The following is a 21,933-nucleotide window of genomic DNA, read 5'->3' as shown; positions in this document are numbered from 1 at the left end:
AAATCAGGAAGTATAAGTCCTTTGACATTTTTTTCAAGATTGTTTTGACCATTCCAAGTCCCTTGCATTTCCACATGAATTTCAGGATCTGCTTATTGATTCCTGGAAAAAGGAAAGCAAAGTTGAGATTTTGATAGAGATTATGCTGAATTTGTAGATTGCTTTGGGGGATATTGCCATTTTAACAATATTGCTTTCCAATCCATGAGCACTTATGGATGGTTCCCCAATTTACATTAGTTATAATTTTTCAACTTATCAATAGTATATAGCAAAATTCAGCAGAAATTGTACTTCAAATCTTGAATTAAATTTTTTTCCTGGGCCTGAAATATGCAGTACCATATTCTCTTTGAATTCTGGTCAGGGCAGGAGTTGTAAATCACGACTTCCAATCAACCACATGATCACAAGGGTAAATTACCTATATCTATAGTTTGCTATGTTGCTAAAATATGGAAGTAGGAATGTTAGGTGTATTAAATGAATGCATTTTTGACTTAAGATATTTTCAACTTACGATGAGTTTATTGGGATGTATGTAACTCCATTGTAAGTGAAGGGACATCTGTATTTTGGTCTTTTAAAGTATCTTTCAAAGATGTTTGTAGTTTTTATTTTACAAATATTGCCATTTTTGGTTAAATTTATTTTTAACAATTTTATTCTATTTTTGTATATGTAATTGTTTTCTTTATTTTTTGGAGTGTTCATTGTTAGTGTCTAGAAATACATTTGATTTTTGTACATATATTATTGTATATCTATTCTGTTAAAATATTTTGAACACTTTTCTATGTCAAAAAATATACTTCTATGGGGGTTAGGTGTATATCTCAGTGGTAAGAGCATTTGCCTAGCATATGTGAGGCTCTGGTTTTGATCCCCAATACTGTGCAAAAAAAGATTTTATATATATATATGATTATATATGTACACATGTGCAAAAAAGATTATATATGTATGTGTGTTTATATTGATATATATACTTTTATAATATTATTTTATGGTTTTGTAATATTTCACCATGCAGATGTACCATCATTTACCAATTCCTTATTATTAAACATTTACCTAAATTCCTTATTATTAAGCATTTACCTAAATTCCTTATTATTAAACATTTACCTTTAAACTTAAAAAAAGTATAAACAACTCTGACAAATACTTGCCAATGAATCTTTGAAAATAGCCCCAATTATTTCCTGAATATAAATCTCTACAAGTGGAAATGTTAGGGCAAAATATATGCCTATTGGAGTCATTTGCTAAGCACAGCAAAAAATTATACTTCTGAAAGCTGATAGATTTTATTTTTACAGTGTGTGACATTTGAGTCCATGGATTCTCTTCAACCATCAGTTTTTAAAAATCTTTACCAGTTTGATAAATAAAATATGAGTTTAATTGGTGCTTTGCTTGCATTTCAATTTCCAGAAAGGTCAAACTTTTTAAAACAAATATGTTTATTAGTTTTTTTAAAGTTTCTTTTTCTGTGAATTGCATTTAGGTCTCTTTAGACCTAAATGGTCAGCTTCTCTGTACTTGTTTTGTGTATGTACTAAAGCCTTTAATCCTATGTCATTTATGGTATGCATTTTCTCCCTCTTTTGTTTTTTCATTTTTATTTAGTTAGCTTTTTGATGTACAAACATTTATTTCAGTTTTTATGGAGGTAACTTATTGGTCTTTATGGCTTTTCCTTTCCTTGTTACGCTCACAATTCTCCCCATATTTTTTGGAGAACACATGGAAGATTAAATGGACATATTTTGTCCTATAACATATCACAGGATTTAATAAATATACCAGTCATGTCTTTGTCCTTTATCTTGGTTCCTGTGAGCAGCAGTAACAAAATTTCCTACACACCATAGTCCATAAACAACAGAAATTTACTTCCCATAGTTCTGGAGGCTGATCAGTTTAAGATCAAGGTGCCAGCAGATATCCTGTCTGGTGACAGTTCCACTTTCTAGTTCATAGCAGTATCTTCCCTGTGTCCTCAGATGCTGGAAGCTGCCAACCAGCATCAACTCCAATCTCTTTTGTAAGGTTCACCCTTTCACCAGAATCACCTTCATGGCCTAATCACCTCCCAAAGTCCTCACCTCCTAAAACTATCATTTTAGGGATGAGGATTTGGGGGATACAGGAACACTCAGACCATAAAAGCTTGCAAGGGTACTTAAAAAAAAATAGATGGACACATGTCTTTATTTTACTTTATGTGGTGCTGAGGATGAACCCAGTGCCTCACACAAGGTAGGTGAGGGCTCCACCTCTGAGCTACAACCCCAACCGCTCCCCCCACTACAAGTGTACTGTTTTATCCCTGGTTCTGTAGCCCTGAAGAGCAGCCCTTTCAGAGCTTCCCTCTTTTTTCCTTCTCTGTTTTCAAAGCTCCAGACTTATTTCCTCTGGACAAGTCCCCTGATCGTCCGTCCTGGCCCACAGCAATGACACCCCCTCTAATTGCTTAGACGGCCTATGTGGACTGAGTTTCAGCAAGGTGGGCTGCATACCGGACCAATCCTCAGCTCTGGGCCAGTACCCTGTGTCCTAAGGCCAGCGTGACAGCTCCAGTAACTCACACTCAACATCTCAAAAATCGAGCTGATGGGGCATCTAAAGGATTTCCTTTAAGGTACCTTTCTGGCTCACTAACCACAACTCGCATTATTGGCTATCTTTTAAATGTGTACATTGCACCACTCCTAATTCGGTGAGTTTCTTTAATCCCCGCTAGTATGCGGCTGTAGTGCCAGGGATTGGACGTGCACACTGTTGAAGAATGGACAGATCAATACTTGTCTGGGGACAACGTCTTTGATGAAAGTTCTGCAGGTGGTGGCGACTTCCTGCAAATCTCTTAGTTCAGGAGCCAGATTCACTGGCTTTGGCCCGAGATCCGGAGTATCTGGAGAGCGATCTGATTTCTGCCCCGCGGTGGGAAGGTCGAGTGGTTCAGGGGCCCCGGCTCGGGCTGCCAGGGTACTAGCCCGGGAACGCCTCTCCTGTTCCCCGCCCGAGAAGTTTGCCGCGCGCCGGGCGTCCTCAAAGACTACGCCTGCTGGCCCCAGGCTGGGCGCTGTCAGTTCCTGATCAGGCGGGTGCCGGCCCGGGCTGGTGCAGTTTCCAGAGCCGAAAAGCCACCCCCACGCCCGAGCTCCGCGCGTGGAACTAGGGGCGCGGCTCCGGCGCCGCCCACACCCGGGGCTGCTCTGGCTCCTCGCGCTGCAGGCTCCACGAGATACGCGCGGAGAGTGGCGGCCGCCCGCACGGCTGTGCCACCGAGTCCCTCGGCGGGTGGCCCAGGCAGGAAGACCCCGCGCCCCGGGATGGCGGCGGCTGCGCGGGCTCCAGACTGGACATCGCTGCCAGTCCTGCGGCCGCCACGGTCGCTGCTTGTGCTGGTGCTGGTGCTGCGGGTGCCGTCAGCCTGGAGTGCGACCGCTGGGGACCCCGCCGAGGAGCTCAGCCTGCACCCGCCCTACTTCAACCTGGCCGAGGCGGCAAAGATTTGGGCCACTGCTACCTGCGGGGAACGGGGACCCGGCGGAGGGCAGCCTCGGCCAGAGCTCTACTGCAAGTTGGTTGGGGGCCCCAACGCCCCGGGCAGAGGCCACACCATCCAGGTAGGGTCCCGCAGGGAGCGGGGGTGGGGTGTGGGGCGCCCACTCCCTCCCCGTGGGGCAAGGCACCAGACCAAGGGATGGGTACTTTCCCCACGCGTGTTAGGTGACCCCATGCGACAGGGAAGTGTGCCCCAGCCCCGCACGTGCCAGGGACCCCGGAAGGTGGCTTGGTGCCGCAGGAGCGAGCCTGTGGGAGCATGGCCCTGGCAGCATGCCGCCCGAGGCGGGGATGGGCGAAGCGCGCGGATGAGTGAAGGCTGTGGTCAGGTTCCAGCTTGTAGAGGAGAAAGTCCGAAGCTGCGCTGTCGGGATGCAGCGACTGTCCATCACCCAGGTGGCACCCGGCCAGACGGTGAGAGCTCCAGGCTTCAAGGGCGCGCCTCTTGCCAGGCTCTTCATCTTCCTGAATTTATTACCAGGCGTTGGTGGAAGTTACCTTCTGTTATGTAGTTCAAGAGAGAACTTTCAGGTTAAATCCATAGTATCACTCTGATGTCACTGAAAAGATTCATTCCTGCTCCACCACCACCCCCCAAGTGCCACCATTCAGTCATTGGGACAAAGGAGATCTTCAGAGATCACACTTCCGCCGGGAACACCTGGTTGAAAAGATAGTGCAGCTGGTGCTTAGTGAGCATCTTGTGGTGTGCCCGGCTCTGACGCAGGAGCCTCCCAACCTGCTGGGAGGCCGCTCAGGAGAGGAGGCTAAGAAAGGTGCTCGCTTCCTGGGCAGGGCAGCAGCATTTGAATTCAGTCCTGTCTCCAAATCCTCTGTGCTACGCAGAAATCGCCTACCTGTCCTTGGTAGGACTGCTGAGGACTGGGAGTTGCCATAAGAGGGAGTCATTTTGGAACTTGGGCTGGGAAGTAGCAGGATTATCATTGCGTGTCTAGTGTGTTAGAGATTCTTTTGATGGTGCATATTCATAAATGACAAGTAGTCGAACATGCAGTGTTCTATATATATTGATTTATTTATAAATTAGATGCATGTATTTGCTATTAATATGCTGTGCACATTATAAAATACGTAGTAAGAGAAATTAAAAATGATTGATGAAAATCCCTTTTACCATTTTAATATAGTGTCTATATTATAAAATATGCAAAAGAGAAACTGAAGGTAAAATAATAATAATGAAAATACCTTAGATTTTTCTCTAACAGTCCTTCAATAATTTTGCCTTCTCTAATTATTTTGGGATTTTTTGATAACTATAGATATACAAATGAAATTAAGTATATAATTATTTTTGACAAGTTTAGCACTTATGATTCAACAATTCAGTTGATTTTATATTAATACTTGATTTTAGTGGTTGCATAACTGAAAAAAATACACTTAAAATATATAGATTTAAATGAAGAAATGCATTGAACTACTGTATTCCAGAGCCAGCTACCTATTTTATGGAGTCCTGTGTAAAACAGATACGTGGAGCCCTTGTTTAAAAACTATTTAAAAATTCAAGATGGTGACAGCAGAACATTAAACCAACAAGAGACCCTATAAGTGCAGACCCTTTGTGACTGCATGGATCTCCCGCTGTTCCAGATCCCTAAATCATTGTACTTTTCCCTATCCTTCAATTATTCTAAAGTTTTTTTAAAAGTTGAAACTTGGCTAGTAATTTTTTTCTTTCCAGGTTGTATTTGGTACTTTCTACTAGTGAAAGTGCTGCGTTTTAATGTTTTAAACAATAAATTCAAAACTCACTGCAAGTTTTTTTTGGAAAATATTAAAATATATTAAGGAAGTTTGTTTTCTTGTTTTCAAAAATATGAGTATTTTTAGAGTTATGCAGTTCTATCATTTCAGTAACAAAAATGAAAACATTTCTAAACATCTGTTTTTCAAAATGCCTTTTCCAAGGCATACATTTCCTTAAGTGGTGTCTACTTTTGTGCATTTTGTTAAAACAACATTTTTACTTCGAAGAAACAGAGTGAGGGCCTTCAGTATTCTTTAAATATCTATCAGGCAGTAAACTTCTGGCAGCCACTTGTTATTCCAGCAAAAGTCAGCAAATTCTGAAGTTTTGTGGGAAAAAAAAACAAAAAAACCACACACACACATAACTCTGCCTTAAGGTTAAAAGATCTTTTAAGTATTCTGCCATGAGATAACTGGTAAGCCCACAGTTACTCCCCATTTCAAGATAGGTTTGTAACTTTTCTGCTGTCTGGGGGAACAGAATTCATATGTCCACTTAACCATGCACATGTAAGCTGTGATATGTCATGGTCAGATGATAGCCTGGTGGCCTGCCTTTTCCTTCAGATATTCAGGACCGTTGATAACTTAAGACCAGCTGACTTGGGAATCAGGTGGTGGCCTCTAAATCATTCTGTATGTTTCATATTAGAAAAAACTAGTTAAAAAAGTTGTCTTTTTCCATTTCCAAGTAAAATAAGGATGAGAACCAGCTTTAGTATTTACTTCTTACAACTGTGTGCTAGATTGCCGGGAACAGGCAACTTTGGAAAAAATTGTGGGCTGGGGTTGTGGCTCAGTGGTAGAGTGCTCACCTAGCATGTGTGAAGCACTGGTTTCCATGCTAGGCACCACATAAAAATAAATAAAAGGTCTACAATATATATATTGATGCCTTCCTTCTCTTCACCTCTCTCTCTCTCTCTCTCTCTCTCTTTATATATATATATATATATATATATATATATATATATATATATATTTATATAAATTGTCCTAATTATGGGTAGAGTAGAGGTGAAGAGAAGAAAGGCATCATAGAGATCTTCATCTATCTCCACTTCCCCAGATTTGTCCAGGGAGGGCCACCCTCATTCTTCCCATTGATTGTTCATAGGTTAGCATTACTGTTCTGGAGGCTAATGAAAATCACATTTGCTGTTCTAATTGGGTTTCTAGAGTAGGTCATTAAATATGGGCTCACGCTCCTAGATATAGTAGGAGGTAGCTTTCTGATGTCACCCAGCAGACAATGTCTCTAGGGCAGGATGTAGCCTGAAGAAAGAAAATGCTGTTTGGCATTATACCTTATTCTCCTCTGCAAATAAGGGTTGAACAAAGGCCCTGCTGAATTGTACTTTCTGCTTTCACAAGTTGAGGCCTTGGTTAAGCTGACACAAGAGAAGCATGTTGGGGACAAGATAGGAAAGTTGAGTTCCAGAGGTGGGATTACTAGACACTCACTCTAGCCCAGAGTAGGCAAAAGCTAGTACAGATTTGCCTTTTGGAAAATTGAGAGGAGGAGGGAGACAGGTGGAGAAAAGGGATTATGATTAATGGTTGTTTCTAAGTGATGCTTGACCTCAATCTCCTTATGTGCAGCTCAAGATGGGAAACAGAAGAGTTAGCCAAAATAGTTCTATTTCTATGAACTTTCTAAAAATAAATTTTGGGGGATAGCCAGGTCAAAAGGATTTTGCACAAAATGTAAAAAAAAAAAAAAAAGAAAGAAAAAGAAAAAAGAAGGTCATGTCTTAGAACAAAATCTGGTTTTGTGGTAGTGATCTCTTTCTCTCTCATTCTCTCTGGTAAGACATATAACACCAATGCTGATACTTGAATGGTAGCTTGTATCAATAGGTAGGATGTTTTAAAAGTCTGCATTTTGTTTGTTGTGTGCAAAACATTCACTGTAGTTTCTCTGGAGGCAAGATTTATTTAAAAAGGTTTTATGTATTTGTTTCTGCTCAGACATTAAGGTTTTTGCGTCAGAGAGCTCTGTGATTTAGGGATTCTGTGTTCTTCATAACTGCACGCCCAGTGTTTATAATGGGCCTGAAACAGTGCAGGTGTTCAGAAAATGTTGAATGAAGGGATGATGGAAATGAATGCAAGTCAAAGAAGTTCATGGAAAAAGTAAACGTGAAAAATATACAAATGAATGCTATTCTGTTGAAAAGCAATTACAAATGAAGCATGGTACATTTTGTGCTTTAGTTTTGAATGGTAACTTATCTATGGCATCTAATACGTGAGACATCTGACAGAGGTGATGATAAAATGGAAGGCCTCGTCAACAATGTCACTTAGAGTTAGGTAGTTGTGCATAAACACTGTATTTGTAAGGGATGAAACTCACACATTTACCAAGCACATGATCTTTATTTTGTACATTGACACTTTGACCCATCCTTTATACATTTGCTTATGACACTGTGATTTGCATATGGGGCTGTGTATTTGGCCTGGATGATATTGACAGAGATATGCACACACCTGAGTTATGGCAGTGAGCGAGTGTGCTTGCTGTCAGCCACAGAGCAATTTTGGTTGTGTTTGTGTAACTTGGACTAATGGCCATAAACAGGAAAGCCAACTTCACTAAGGCTCTGTTTATAGGGCTATTGTGAAAGAAAATCATTTGTTAACTCCAACAAGGGCTTTTTCCTTTCACTGTGTGAAAATGTTGAGCAAGGGCTGGGAAATCTAAGGCTTGTACTATGTCCACTGACATATTTGTAACAATTATTAATCTTAATTACTTAAAGATTTCAAATGAATCACTACAGTCAGAAATTTAAGGGCAAAGGATTCTTTTTAAAAATGATTTTCCTAATATATGTTCCACATTTGTGGAAATTAGCCCAAGTTTAGCATTGAAAGCTTATATACAAAACATATGAAGAAGACAAGCTTTTTTATCCATATTTTTAAATGTGCTGTAATTGTACATAATGGTGGGATTTGTTGTTACATATTAGTACGTGACACTATAATATAATGGGGCCAATTGCACTCCCCTGCACTTCCCTTCTCTCTTCCCTCCTCCCACTACTTGGTCCCTTTCCTCTATTCTATTGATCTCCCTTTGCTTTTCAAGTGTTTACCCCCCCCCACCCCCCACCCCCACACCTGTCTTTTCCTTTTTCCTCTCTAGTGTCCACATGTAAGAGAAAACAAACAACCCTTGACATTCTGAGTTTGGCTTATTTCACTTAACATAATGGTCTCATGTTCCATCTATTTTTTTTGCACCCACAATTAAGGTGCCTTGCCCATAATTTCTTCATAGCTGAATAAAATTCCATTGTGTCTGTATACCACATTTTCCTTATCTATTCATCCCTTGATGAATACCTAGGTTGGTGCCATAATTTGGCTATTGTGAATTGTGCTGCTTCAAATACACATCTATCACTATAGTATTTTGACTGTAATTCCTTAGGGTAAATACCAGGAGGGGTATAGTGGGTCATATGGTGGTTCTACTCCTAGTCTTTTGAGGAAGCTTCATACTGATTTCTATAATGGTTATACTAATTTATAATCCCACAAACAGTATAAAATTATTCATTTTCTCCCATATCCTCTTCAGCATTTATTATCATTTTTATTCTTGATGGCTGCCATTCTGACTGGAGTGAGATAAAATTTCAGTGTAGTTTTGATTTGTATTTACCTAATTGTTAGGGATGTTGAACATCTTTTTCATATATTTGCTGACCCTTTATATTTCTTGGAGGAAACAAACTCAAGTATTTTTTCTTGGAGAGCACAGTTCACTCACCAGCTAAGAGATAGGATTCCACACAGCAGACTGGCTGCAGTTTAAATTTGTAACGCCACAAATCACAGATTACTGGAGTATATAGATTTTTAGAGTTGCTAATGAACAATTGGAAACTACAAATGTTCAATGCTTGAATTGAAAGAAATTTTTATATGACTACAATATGCCAAGTAAAAATAAATACACAAATAACCAAGAGTAGAGGAAAGGGATGGGGGAGGGAGGACAAGGGGAAAGGGAAAGTACTGGGGATTGCAATGGAGCAAACTGTTATATGCATTTGTGAATACGCTACAATGAACCCCACTATCATGTGTAGCTGCAATGCACTAAAAATAAAAATTTTTTAAAAATTAGAAAAAAGGCAAATGCATTAAAGCAGTGAGTTTTTTTTAAAAGATTTTGCTCTGAATTATTGTTGTCTTTGAGAATATCTTTTTCTCTTCTTTCAACCTTTTTGTGTCTTAGTATCTAAAACAAGTCTCATAGACTCGTTAATATTTGGATCATTTAAAAAAATCTTCTGCCAATTTCTGCTCTTAAATTGGTGATTTAAAAAGTCATCATTAATAAAGGATTTCTATCATTTTGCTATTTTTTCTGTAAGTTTTATTTATTATATTTGTTTACTCAATTTTTCTATTATTGTCTTCTTTTGTGTTTTGACTTTTCTATGGTACTGTTTTAATTCTACCTTCATTTTCTTTTTTGAATATTTTTTAGGTATTTCTTAGTGATTATTCTGAAGATTAAAACTGGCACCCTAAATTAATAATAATTCAGTTTGAATTGATACCAACTTAACTTCAATAGCATCCAAAATTTTGTTCCTATACAGTCCTGTGCCTATTCTTTATGGTGTTATTGCACATTATGCCTTTCTATGTTCTTTTTTGTTGACAGAAGTTTATCATTATCATCTTGTATATTTATCTTTTAAGTTATATAGGGGAAAAAAAGTTATATAGGGGAAAAAGAGAAAACAGATAACACAATAATACTGGCTTTTATATTTACTTATGCACTTACCTGTACTCCCGCTCTTTATTTCTAGTATGGCTTTGAGATACTGTCTAGTGTCTTCATTTTGGCTAAAAAGCCTCCATTTAGCATTTTTTGTAAGCCAAGTCTACTGCTACTAGCAATGAATTTCTCAAGTTTTTGTTTACTTGGGAATGTCTTGGTTTCTACTTCATATCTGAAGAATAGTTTTTACTGGGAAAAGAGGTGTTTTTTTTTTTTTTTTTTTTTTTGTACCAGGGATTGAGCCCATGGGCATTTAACCACTGAGCCACATTCCTAGACCTTTTAATATTTTATTTAGAGACAGTACCTTGCTAAGTTACTTCAGGGGGTGGGGGTAAGTTCTTGATTTATAGTTTTATTTTTTCCATCAGTGCTTTAAATATGTCGTGTTACTGCTTTCTGATCTCCATGGTCTCTGATGAGAAAAAGGTCATTAATCTAATTGAGGATTCCCATTATGTGATGAATTGTTTCTCTTTTGCCAATTTCAGTATTTACTCCTTTTGGCAATTTGATTATAATGTATACTGGTATAGATCTCTTTGAGTTTATCCTATTTGGTTTTTGTAGAGTTTCCTGGATAGATTTATATCATCATTTTGAGAGGTTTTCAGATGTTTTTTAAAATATTTTTTCCTTCTCTTTTTCTTTGTCCTTTCCTCTTTGGTCTGCTTGATGACATTCCACAAATTTCTTAGGCTCTCTTTACATTTTTTCATTCCTTTTGGTTGTATAATCTTAATTCCCCATGTATAAAACAGAATTAATATTAGTATCTATCTCATACATTTATTTAATGCTTATAAATGTTAATTCTTCTTGGGTAAGATTTCTAAAATTGTAAACTACAAAGATGAGTTGTTACAATAGTCAAATAAAATTTTTGAGTAAAATTCTCTGAATACATTACAGTACATACTGAATATATTTGGCAGGCCAAATAAGTTACAAAGACTTCAGGAGCCTTCCAAATTATAGCATTGTAAATTACTTTGGTTCATATTAGTAACTGGTTTAGATATTATTTGCTTATGTAGGGATATATTTTTATTAACTAAAGTAACATTTTAGGGAGAGGTTTTAATTTTTAATGTTAATTTAGGTGGCAGTAGTGTATTCTCCCAAGTCATAAATTTGTTTCTAGTTGTGACTGAGGCATTTATGAAACCTCAGTTCACTTGTGCTCAACATTCTGCATCCATTTGTCCGGAGAGGAAAGGATTTATTAAATGGTACCTGTGTGGTTAAAATCAATGGAGCTTGGGCTGGGGATGCTCACCTGGCATGCATGGGTGCTGGGTTAGATCCTCAGCACCACATAAAAATAAAATAAAGATGTAGTGCCCACCGAAAGCTAAAAAATAAATATTAAAAAATTCTCTCTCTCTCTCTTAAAAAAAAAAAATCAATGGAGCTGGCTATAGTTGTGTTGTGTACACGGCCTCCTGACTTAGGAGGAGGGTGGGGGTTGAAATCCAGCCAGGGGGAATGGGGGAGGCCTGCATCTGCTCAGAGGCAGAGAGCCTTTTTTTGCTTTGCAAGAAAGAGCCACCAGGACACTGATTAGATCCCTCATGCTAATAGTGTGGAAACCGCCCTGGGGAAAGTCAGTTCACTGAATTTCATGTGTCCCATTTTCTCAATGTCACAAACGTTGTATTCCCTCAGTGGTTTCCTCATCCTACAAGGTCATAAACAACGTGTTGAATTAATAGATAAATACTGACTAGAGAGAAATATGGATTTTAAGAGATTATTGGTGCACCATAACTGTGAGAGGTAGGGAGGAAATCCATTTCTCCATTACTTTCAAGCTGTGGCTCATACCACACCTACTGTAAAGGAAGGTACCAAAGGAGGGATGTGTAGAATGGTGAGTAGGGGAAGCAGCCTGATAATCAGGGTCTTGCTCCCCAGCTTAAGACAAGAACTTCACATAACACATGCTTGGCATTGTCCTAAGCCACTTTATGCACATTGAATTCTTAATCGTCAAAGCAATTTATGAATTTACGAACGAGCTACTTTAGTGTGCTCATTTTATGGATGAAGAAATTGAAGCACAGAAAAGTTGATTGATGTGCTTAAGACCACACAGCTAGTGTGTGGTGAAACTGGGATTCAAACCAGCTTCTCTGACTGCAGAGATTTTGTCTTACCCACTAGACCACGTGCCAGAGCTGAGTGAACTACTCTATCTTCAAGTTCAAGCTAAACTTTCAGTCACCTTGCTAATTCCAGTCATCACCTTAAAACTGTTCATTTTCACATCTGTTTACATCTTAGATCATCAGCTCCCTGAGTGTGGGGCCAACTTCTTCCTGCTCTTGTCCGTTTCCCTGTGGCAGCCTGTCTTCATGGAGACTTCAGGAAGAAATGTTCAGAGGGCAACACCAGGATAGAATTTTTCTCCCATAGCAACAAACAACCTGATGGAAGTGTTTGACAACCCCACCCCCACCCCCCCTCAAAAAAGTACCTGACTTTCAACAGGCTGTCCTTTGGAAAACAGGAGTGGCCCTCATGTGTTGAATTTCAAAGCAGAGTTGTCTAATGCAGTAGCTAAGTCCAGTGCCTAGGAGAACACCAGAAGCTAACATAAACAACAAAGAGCCTTCCCCAAACAGGTTTCAGAAGGAGAATGGCTCTCCCTGGCATCTTGATTCCAGACTTCTAGTCTCTAGAACTGTGAGACAATAACTTTCTGTGTTTCTAGTTTGTGCTACTTTGTATGGCAGTGCTGGAAAATTAATATAGTAACTTTTTAGCTTCAAATCACTTAGCCAGCAGTATTATTGACTGGAGTGTGAGTGTTATCCATGTATGGGAGAACAGAGGATGGAGGACAACAGGTGAGGCTCAGTGGGTGGTTCTGGGGTCTCTGTTTTTTGTTTTTTTTTTTGAGATTTTGCAATCTGTTAACTCAAAATGTGGTGTATAAACAGAAGGAGGAGAATGCTTGGCTGAACAAATACTTAGGGATCACCCACATTAGGAGTCAGCACATCAGACTGACACAGAGTAAGGACTCTGTTTAGGTGTGATCCGAGGAGTGTGGCCTGAATACCTTCTGGTTCCACTGGATGTGTGATGTTCTACAAGGTTGATTTAGGTGATGTTAGGCTAGGGTCATCCTTTAAAAGCTCCTGGAGGCCAACAGCATTGGATGTACTGCATTCCCTCTGCCCTCATGTAGCATCTTAATGTTAGCAAAATTAACCAAAAAACCGTCACAGTCAGCTCTTCTGTTCATTGCAGCACTATTAACAATGGCCAAGATATGGAAATAATATAAGTATCCATTGACAAATGAAGGTAAAGAAACTGACACACACACACACACACACACACACACACACACACACTGCAATATTATTCTGTCTTTAAAAAAAAAGAAGGAAATCCTAACATTTGTCACAACATGACTGAGCCTGGAGGATGTCATGCTAAATAAAATAAGCCAGACGCAGAAAGACAAATATTGCATGATTTCAATATTTGTAGAATATATACGTAGAATCTAAAAATGTCAAAACCACAGAAAAAGAATAAGCTGGGAGTGGTGACATGTGCCTGTGGTCCCAGCTACTTGGGAGACTGAGGTAGGATAATCAAGAGCTTGAGGCCAGCTAGACCTGTCTCAAAAAGAAAAGAGTGGATATCAGTTCAGTGTCAGGGGATGAAAAGGTGGGGCAAATGGGGATGTCCATCAAGGGTACAAAGTTGTAGTTCTATCAGATGAATAAGTTCAGAGATCTAATGTACAACATGAGGCTTACAGTTAATAACATTGTATACTGTGTCCTAGAAAATGTGCAAAGAGAGATTTCAGTTGTCTTTGCCACACCTGAGCACATGCATTACACGTGTAATGCTGTGAAGAGCTGTTAATTTGCTTGACTAGTAATCATTTTACTATGAGGTCAAAACCATGTTTTATACCTCAAATATATACAATAAAAGGAAAAAAAATAGAAAAAGAGGAGAAAGAAAGGAAGTGCCAAGCCAATATTGTATGTGGAAGGGGATAGGCTGTCCGGCCTTGTGCCTGGCTAACTGCAGGCAGGGTGGCTGGAGTGGGGGATACTGTATATCTGGGAGCAGTGAACCCACATTTTGCATATAGACGGTTGGATGAGTCCATTATTTCTAGTGAGGGCCCTGGGGGCTGCATCAGGGGAAGGGAAGGATAGGATTGTGAATTGAAAGGTCCAATTCCTTACATCCTGGAATAGGCTTTGCAGACACTAAATGTGACTGAGCATTTATGTGTGCATCAAAATGGTGGTGAATATTCTAAAAGTAGTTTAGATCCCACAAAGTAGTTTGCATCGTGATTTGTTGAGAAGGCAGAAATTTCATTAAATTTCTATTCTTTCTCCTTCTCCTCTGGGTCCATAAAAAGGGCCAGAAAAAGCCTCTTTGAGGGTTTACATCTTAGATCATCAGCTCCCTGAGTGTGGGGCCAACTTCTTCCTGCTCTTGTCTGTTTCCCTGTGGCAGGGAAACAGACAAGAGCATTATCTTCTCTAACTCCATCCATTTACCTGCAAATGCCATGATTTTATTCTCTTTTATTGCTGAGTAATATTCCAGTGCCTTGTCAGTAATGCAACTCCCTCTGTCATCTGACCTTTGCCTGGTGATGATACTCCATGGTGGGGTGAGGGGTACGGAAATGGAACATGGGGGAGCTACACTCCTCTCCTCTTTCCCTTCTTTTCTGCAATATCACAGTGAGTGAATAGTCTTGATTGGTACTTCTAATTTAGCTCAAATGCTCTAATTGACCGCATTAGTAACCTGGAAGCTGGGTGAGGCTGGTAAAAAGTCTTTTAAGGTGATCCTTAGATTCTTACTGATGATAAAGAACTGTGCTATTTGGAGATTTGAGTGTATTTTCAGTTATTTGTGTATAATGGTCATTGCTTCTGTGTTTAAGTATTGATTGACATCTATCGTGTACCAGACATAGGGCTGGGGACAGTGGACTGAAAAAACAATTCAAAACAAGGCAGAAAAAAAAAACCCCTGCCCTCTTTGAGCTAGCATTGCATGGGAGAGTGCAACCAATGAGTGACAAATAAAATGATTTTAAGGTTGTTACTGTGCTTGGGAGAGATTAAATAGGATTCTGTGATGAAAGTTAATAGGAGGTGTTGCAGGTGCAGAAGCCTGGGGGTGAGAGGAAGTCAGCCTGTGAAGAGGTTGAGAAAGTGAGTTCTAGGCTGAGGCACCAGCATGACTGAGGACCTAGGATGGGAAGGTACTTGGTGTGTTCTAGGAACTCAAAAAACCATGCAGTCCTGATTGTTAACTATGTTGAATGTTGTCCCTTAGTGAGACTTTGGTGGCCTTTCCAGGTTTTGTAAAGATTGCATCTTTTTTTTGTGCGTGTGTGTGCATTGTATTCTTTTTATTATTATTATTTTTATTTATATATGACAGCAGAATGCATTACAATTCTTATTACACAAATAGAGCACAATTTTTCATATCTCTGATTGTATACAAAGTATGTTCACACCAATTCATGTCTTTATACATGTACTTTGGATAATAATGATCATCACATTCCACCATCGTTTCTAACCCCATACCCCTCTCTTGCCCTCCCACCCCTGCCCTATCTGAGTTTATCTATTCCTCCTATGCTCCCCCCCACTATGAATCAGCCTCCTTATATCAGAGAAAACATTCAGCATTTGTGTTTTTGGGATTGGCTAACTTTACTTTGCATTATCTTTTCTAACTCCATCCATTTACCTGCAAATGCCATGATTTTATTCTCTTTTATTGCTGAGTAATATTCCAGTGCCTTGAAAGAATTGAGGTGACTGATAAAACTGAAAAAGGATGAATGGAAGAGTTGAGGGAAGTGGAGCAACGGGAAAAGAAAGGAGGAAATAGTGTAAGGATTTCATAGGGAGATTAAAATCATAACTCAGGGAACTCGGGAAAAATCTGATTTGAGGAATGAATTGAGTTGGGGACAGATTCTCTTTGGGAACAGTATCTGGCTTTTAGTAAGTCAGTAGTTGATGGCGGAATGAATAAACTATCAGTGTAGGCATATTTTTATTAATCAGCTAGGCTTTGGGATAAACTAACTTTCTTTCTTTTTCTTTCTTTCTGACACAACACAATGCTTTTATTTTTATGTGGTCTCTGAGGATTGAACCTGGGTCCCGCCCGTGCTAGGTGAGCGCTCTACCGCTGAGCCACAATCCCAGCCCCTGAGATAAACTTTTAAAAGAGAAAGTACTAGGGTTTGGGGCATTAAGTGGGAAAGCCTAGAAACCTTTTTTTTTTTTTTTTTTTTTTTTGGAGATTTTAAAAAATCAGAGCATTATAGTTCTATATAGCAGCTGGGTTCGGTGTGACAAAATCATATATGATGGAATCTGATTTCAATCCTGCTCCCTCTCCTGCCCCCTGACCCTTGCTTTCTTTCCCCCCATTCTTTTTCCCTATTCTATTAATCTTCCTTTTGCTCATTTACTTATTTTTGATTGGTGTTTTCTAAATATACATAAAGGTGAAATTCCCTGTGGTATATTTACATATGCATATAACGTGATTTTGTTAAATTCATTCTGTTTCCTCCCCTTTCCTGTCCTTTCTCCCTCCCTCTAGAACTCCTTCTTCTCCACAGATCTTCCCTATATATTCATGATATCCAACTTCCCCACACAGCCTTCTTTCCCTTATTTGACTCTAGTTTCCACATATTAGAGAAAACATTCGACCCTCGATTTTCTGAGTTTGACTTATTTTACTTAGCATAATGTTCTCCATATCTATAAATATTCTGGCAAAATAACATCATTTAATTTTTCTTTATGGTGGAGTAAAACTTCATTGTGTATATATACCATTTTCCCAATCCATTCAACTATTGCTGGGCATCTGAGCTGATTCCATAATTTGGCTACTGTGAATTGTGCTACTATAAACAATGAAGTGGCTGACTTTAGTTATTTTGGATAAATATCAGAAAGTGATATAGGTGGATCATCTGATGGGTCTATTCCTGGTTTTTGGAGGAATCTCCATTCTGCTTTCCAGAGTGGTTATACTAATTTGGAGTCCCACCAGCAGTGTATGAGTGTGCCTTAGGAACCTCTTTTTGAATGGAAGGGAACCTTAATGAAGAAACAGTGTGATCAGGAGAGTGACAGTCATTTTTTTCTTTCCTCTCTGATTTGGCCTTGTTAAGCAAAGGGGGTACCTGAGAGGTCTTGGAAGCTAGTGAGATTCTCCAGGGAACAGTTGGAGTTGACCATGGGAGAGCAGTGTTGCGCATGAGTGGTACTTCCTGGCCAGATCTGGCCTGTGGTCAGAAGTGAGGTGCTGAGGCTGGAGTCTGGGGAGACCCCAAGGAATAAACAAGCAGATTTTCAATAGGGTAGAGAAAGTGAGTCTACATTAGATTAGACGGTGCTTTCTAATTGCTGATTAAGTGACATAGGTATCAGCCTGCGTAGTCTATCCCAAGGCTAGAAATTATCACCAAATCACTAACTTGTAACTAAATAGTTTATGCTACTTTTATTTATTAATTAAAGAAAGAAGTATTAAGTTTTTTCTGATACGATTCTGTGATTATCTCAGTGAACAGGCTGGCAAGCTCCTTGATCTTAGGGCAGTTATAATCCAATAAAGATGGGTTATGGTTTAGATATGAGATGTACCCCAAAAGTTCAGGTGTGAGACAATGCAAGAAAGTTTAAGGTGAAATGATTGAGTTATGAGAACAACCTAATGAGTACATTAATCCACTTAAATGGATTATCTAGGTGGTAAAGGTAGGCACATAGGGTGTGGCTGGAGGAGGCTTGTCGCTGGATATGTGCCTTTGGGGGATATACTCTGTCCCTGGTAAGCATAGCTCTCTCTGCTTCCTGCTGACCATGTCCTGAGATGCTTTTCTTTTCTGCCATGATGTTCTGCTCACCTGGGACTCAGAGCAATGGAACTGACTGTCTATAGACCGAGACCTCTGAAACAGTGAGCACCAAATAAACTTTTCCTCCTCTAACATTGTTCTTGTCAGGTCTTTTAGTCACAGCAACAACAACAACAAAAGCTGTCTAAAACAAGACCATAATTGTAAAAACATAAATTCTTCAGCTAATAGAGGGCAGCACTTCATCTGAAAGTTTTAGGGAAGATCTCTCTGAAAAGAGAGGAATGTTTGGGTTCAGTGTTTTCCTGGGATAGGGAACAGAAGGTGCAAAGGCTCTGGGGCAGGCAGGAGTGACCTTGGAGAGATAGAGAAACAGCATGAGAGTCAGTGGGCGGGGGAGTGGAGTGTGAGGTGTAGGGATAGAAAGTGGGATATAGTTTCAAGTACCTTTGTTTCAATCCTGATGAAGCAACCTGGTAGAAGGGAAGGACTGAGATGCATCGGGAGAGAGATGGGGGGTGAGGAGGGGAGAGGAGAGGAGAGGAGAAAAAAGGCTTATGATTGCAGATGCCTAGTCCTTTAGCAGGTAGGAGGGATGGGATTGAGTGTGTGTGTGTGTGTGTGTGTGTGTGTGTGTAAGTATGGGGACTTAATAGTGCAGATGACTTCTCCATTGCAATAGCAGGGAGGGCAGGTATATGGTATAGACGCAGAAAAGATTGTGGATTAGGAATAACAGACAGTTAAGCAAATTCATAAGGTGAGAGGAAGGGACAATGAGCTTTGATAATGTATGAAATAATTTCTAGAAGAGTGAGAATGAATATAGTGGAATAGTGTATCAATATAAAGAAAACGGGCTGGGGTTGTGGCTCAGCAGTAGAGCACATACCTAGCACGTGCAAGGCTCTGAGCTCGATCCTCAGCACCACATAAAAATAAATTTAAAAAAAGGTCTAAAAAATATATAGAAAACACAGCTCTCCACTGTCTATGGATGGAGAAGCTTAAATGCATCTTCCTTTAGTAAATTCATGTCCAACTCATGTGTAGCTAGTGCCCAGTGTTCTCTGGTCACCTCCAATCTTCAGGGTGCCTGCAGATTCAGATACTGCACTTGTACCACTAGACAGCTGTCTTAGTCAGCTTTTTCATCACAGTGACCAAAAGACCTGACAAGAACAACATGGGGAGGGGGAGTTTATTTGAGGCTCACAATTTCCAAGGTTCAAGTCCATAGGTGGCCAACTCCATAGCTCTGGGCCCAAGATGAAGCAGATCATCATGGCAGCAGCCTAACACATGACAACCAGGGAGCAGAGAGAGAGAGAGAGAGAGAGAGAGAGAGAGAGAGAGAGAGAGCCTGCTCATCAGGCACAATATATGCCCAAAGGCTACCCCCAATGACCTACTTTCTCCAGCCACACCCTACTTGCCTACAGTTACCACCTAGTTAATCCATAACAGTGAATGAATCCACTGATCATGTTACTCCTCTTATAATCAAATCATTTCACCTCTGAAAATTCTTGCATTGTTTCATACATGAGCTTTTGGGGGATACCTCATGTCTAAACGATAACAACAGCTATTCCCCCTTCTTCTCCTTCTCTCTTCTGCCTATTCCCAGCACTTCCTCTTGAAGTCATCCCTCTCTGCATTCCTCTCTTGGTTCCACCATTTGGTCAAATTGCTCCACCTCTTTGGGCCTGTCTCCTTAACTCTAAGAGTCTCATGATTGTCCCTACATGGTGGACTTTCCAGGGCGATGAAGAGTGAGTACCTGTGAAGTTCAAGGTGCCGTGTGTGATGTGTGGGTGTTTCCCTTTTGTCATCACTGTCACCCAGGAAGCCACTCTGTGACTGCTGCCCTGTTCTCCACTAGGTGCACCCTGTGGATGCCAGTCATCATCGCCCCTGTGGTTCTCAGACTGTAGTGCACAGAGGAATCACTTGGGGTGGTTTTAAAAATTCTGATTCCTGGATCCCACCGGAGACTGATTCGGTAAGGTCAGGGCAGGGCCCAGGAGTCGGCCTTTTCAACCACACTGAATTGGTTTTAGGGCAGTGTTGTCTTGTCCCTGGTGTGGAGCTTCATGGATGGCATCTCATTTAATCCTCACATGGACAGCACAAGATCAGCAGGATTAGCCCATTTTAATAAAGAGAAACCAGAGCCTCAAAGGAGGCTAAATACTTCCACTAACAAGCCACAGCTATAATTGGTAAAGCCAGGATTTGAACCCCTGTCTATTCTCCTCCAACATATCTTTGAAACAGGTTAGAAAGACCTCCCACCTCTGCTTAGAATTTTCCCTGGATGAACATAAGTTTTGAACTACACACATCACAAATTTTTCAAACTTTTCCTTATCCTCTTTAAAAAATATTTTTCATACCTGGAACCAACTCTGAATTCTTTGTTTTCTCTCTCTCAAATCCCTAACTCCAGGAACTTGGCACTGGTAGATATGGATGCTCCACCCCGCTGGTGTCATAAAGCCTGTGTGGAAGGTACAGCGCTGGATGCTTTCTGTGTTGTGTGAAGTTAGCACTCACCTCACTGTACTCAGGCATTCTGGAAATTTACAAGATGTTTGTCTTAATCACTGTAACCAAGCCTGTGTGCTTTGGTACTTCTCAGAAGGGAGGATGCTCTGAATAGGGTCTTTGCAAAGGATCAATCTCCGTTTGACACTGGCGCACCACAGAATGTTCTCCAGTTCAGGGCTCCAGCTGGCTTAGGTTTGGGCATGTGAGACTCTGTAGCTTCCAGAACATTAGTGCGTGATGGCTAGCAGTGAGGACCATGGCAGCATGAATGTGGTGGTTCATGATGGGACTGTGGGTGGATGAGTGTGGTTCATTACTCATCTTGCCAGGATTTCTGTGGCTGCTATGGGGACATCTAAACGATTGTCATCAAGGCTCTATTTTTGGTTTTGATGGTAAGTTCTTTCCTCAACTGGGTCTCTTTTTACACATCTGGGAGTGGGTCAGGTATTTGGAATATCACATGACGGTTATTTCAGGGCAGCCTCACACTCCATCCATATCTAAGGCAGGTCTCCTTGATGGAGCTTACAGACTAATGTGTCCAGGATGGAGTGTCTTGAGCTATAGGTAATGTCACCAGATTCAAAGGCTGGTCCTGGTTCTAGCATGTCCTAGCTGTGTGGCTTGAAACACTTCACCTGTTTGAGACTTGTTTTGTTCATCGTTAAGTTTTGTGTGCTTTGATATAAACCAGACAGGGTTGTGAAAATTAAGTTAAATATGGTGCACCTCTCCTGCATGCCCATAACCTCATGTTTATGTAAATCCAAACACCTTTTTTGGAATGTGGGGGCTCAAATCATCTCTCAGCTAATCCAACTATTAGTGTTTGTTTTTACTCCAGTATCCAATACAATGCACTCCAGATTGTGGGTAATTTGGATAAGTTGGATAAATGAATCAATGTTAAAGCAATAAAACAGAAGTTACGTTAAAGGACTGTCATAATCTCTGCCTTACTTTCTTAGACCAATACAGTGTTTGCACTGTGGATTCAGTTGCAAAGTATTGCATGAGAGAGAGGGCTTTTAGTTAAGGAGAATAATTAAAAATGTTATGAACTAGAAGAGACTATATTTTTCCATCCTTCTAAAAAAGTGGAGGTCACTCCCTGAGGGACAAACATGACTTAACCCTGGGACTACCACTTTTGGAGCTCAACTCTGTTTAGTTGTTTATTTGAACAGTCTTATCCCCTTTCTACCCTCTCCTATTACATTTTATTTTTTATTTATTTTTATTTATTACATAGATGACAATAGTGGAGTGCATTATATTCATAATTATTCATTTACAGCAC

The 21,933-nt window shown here is 40.1% G+C and overlaps 1 protein-coding gene across 1 annotated transcript in view; it reads left to right on the top strand.

Annotated features, from left to right (window-relative positions):
• The first annotated feature begins 3,341 nt into the window (after positions 1 to 3,341).
• The window catches only part of Lama3 (laminin subunit alpha 3), a 231,364-nt gene continuing 212,772 nt past the window's right edge, over positions 3,342 to 21,933 (top strand). Inside the window, exon 1 of the mRNA XM_076836560.2 lies at positions 3,342 to 3,638. Within this exon, the coding sequence (XP_076692675.2) occupies positions 3,342 to 3,638 (297 nt within the window). The remainder of the gene's footprint in view (positions 3,639 to 21,933) is intronic.

Source organism: Callospermophilus lateralis, chromosome 17 (assembly GCF_048772815.1).
Source record: "Callospermophilus lateralis isolate mCalLat2 chromosome 17, mCalLat2.hap1, whole genome shotgun sequence".
Lineage (NCBI taxonomy): Eukaryota > Metazoa > Chordata > Mammalia > Rodentia > Sciuridae > Callospermophilus > Callospermophilus lateralis.
Note: the sequence above shows the minus strand (reverse complement) of the source record. Positions and strands in the feature narration are given on the sequence as shown.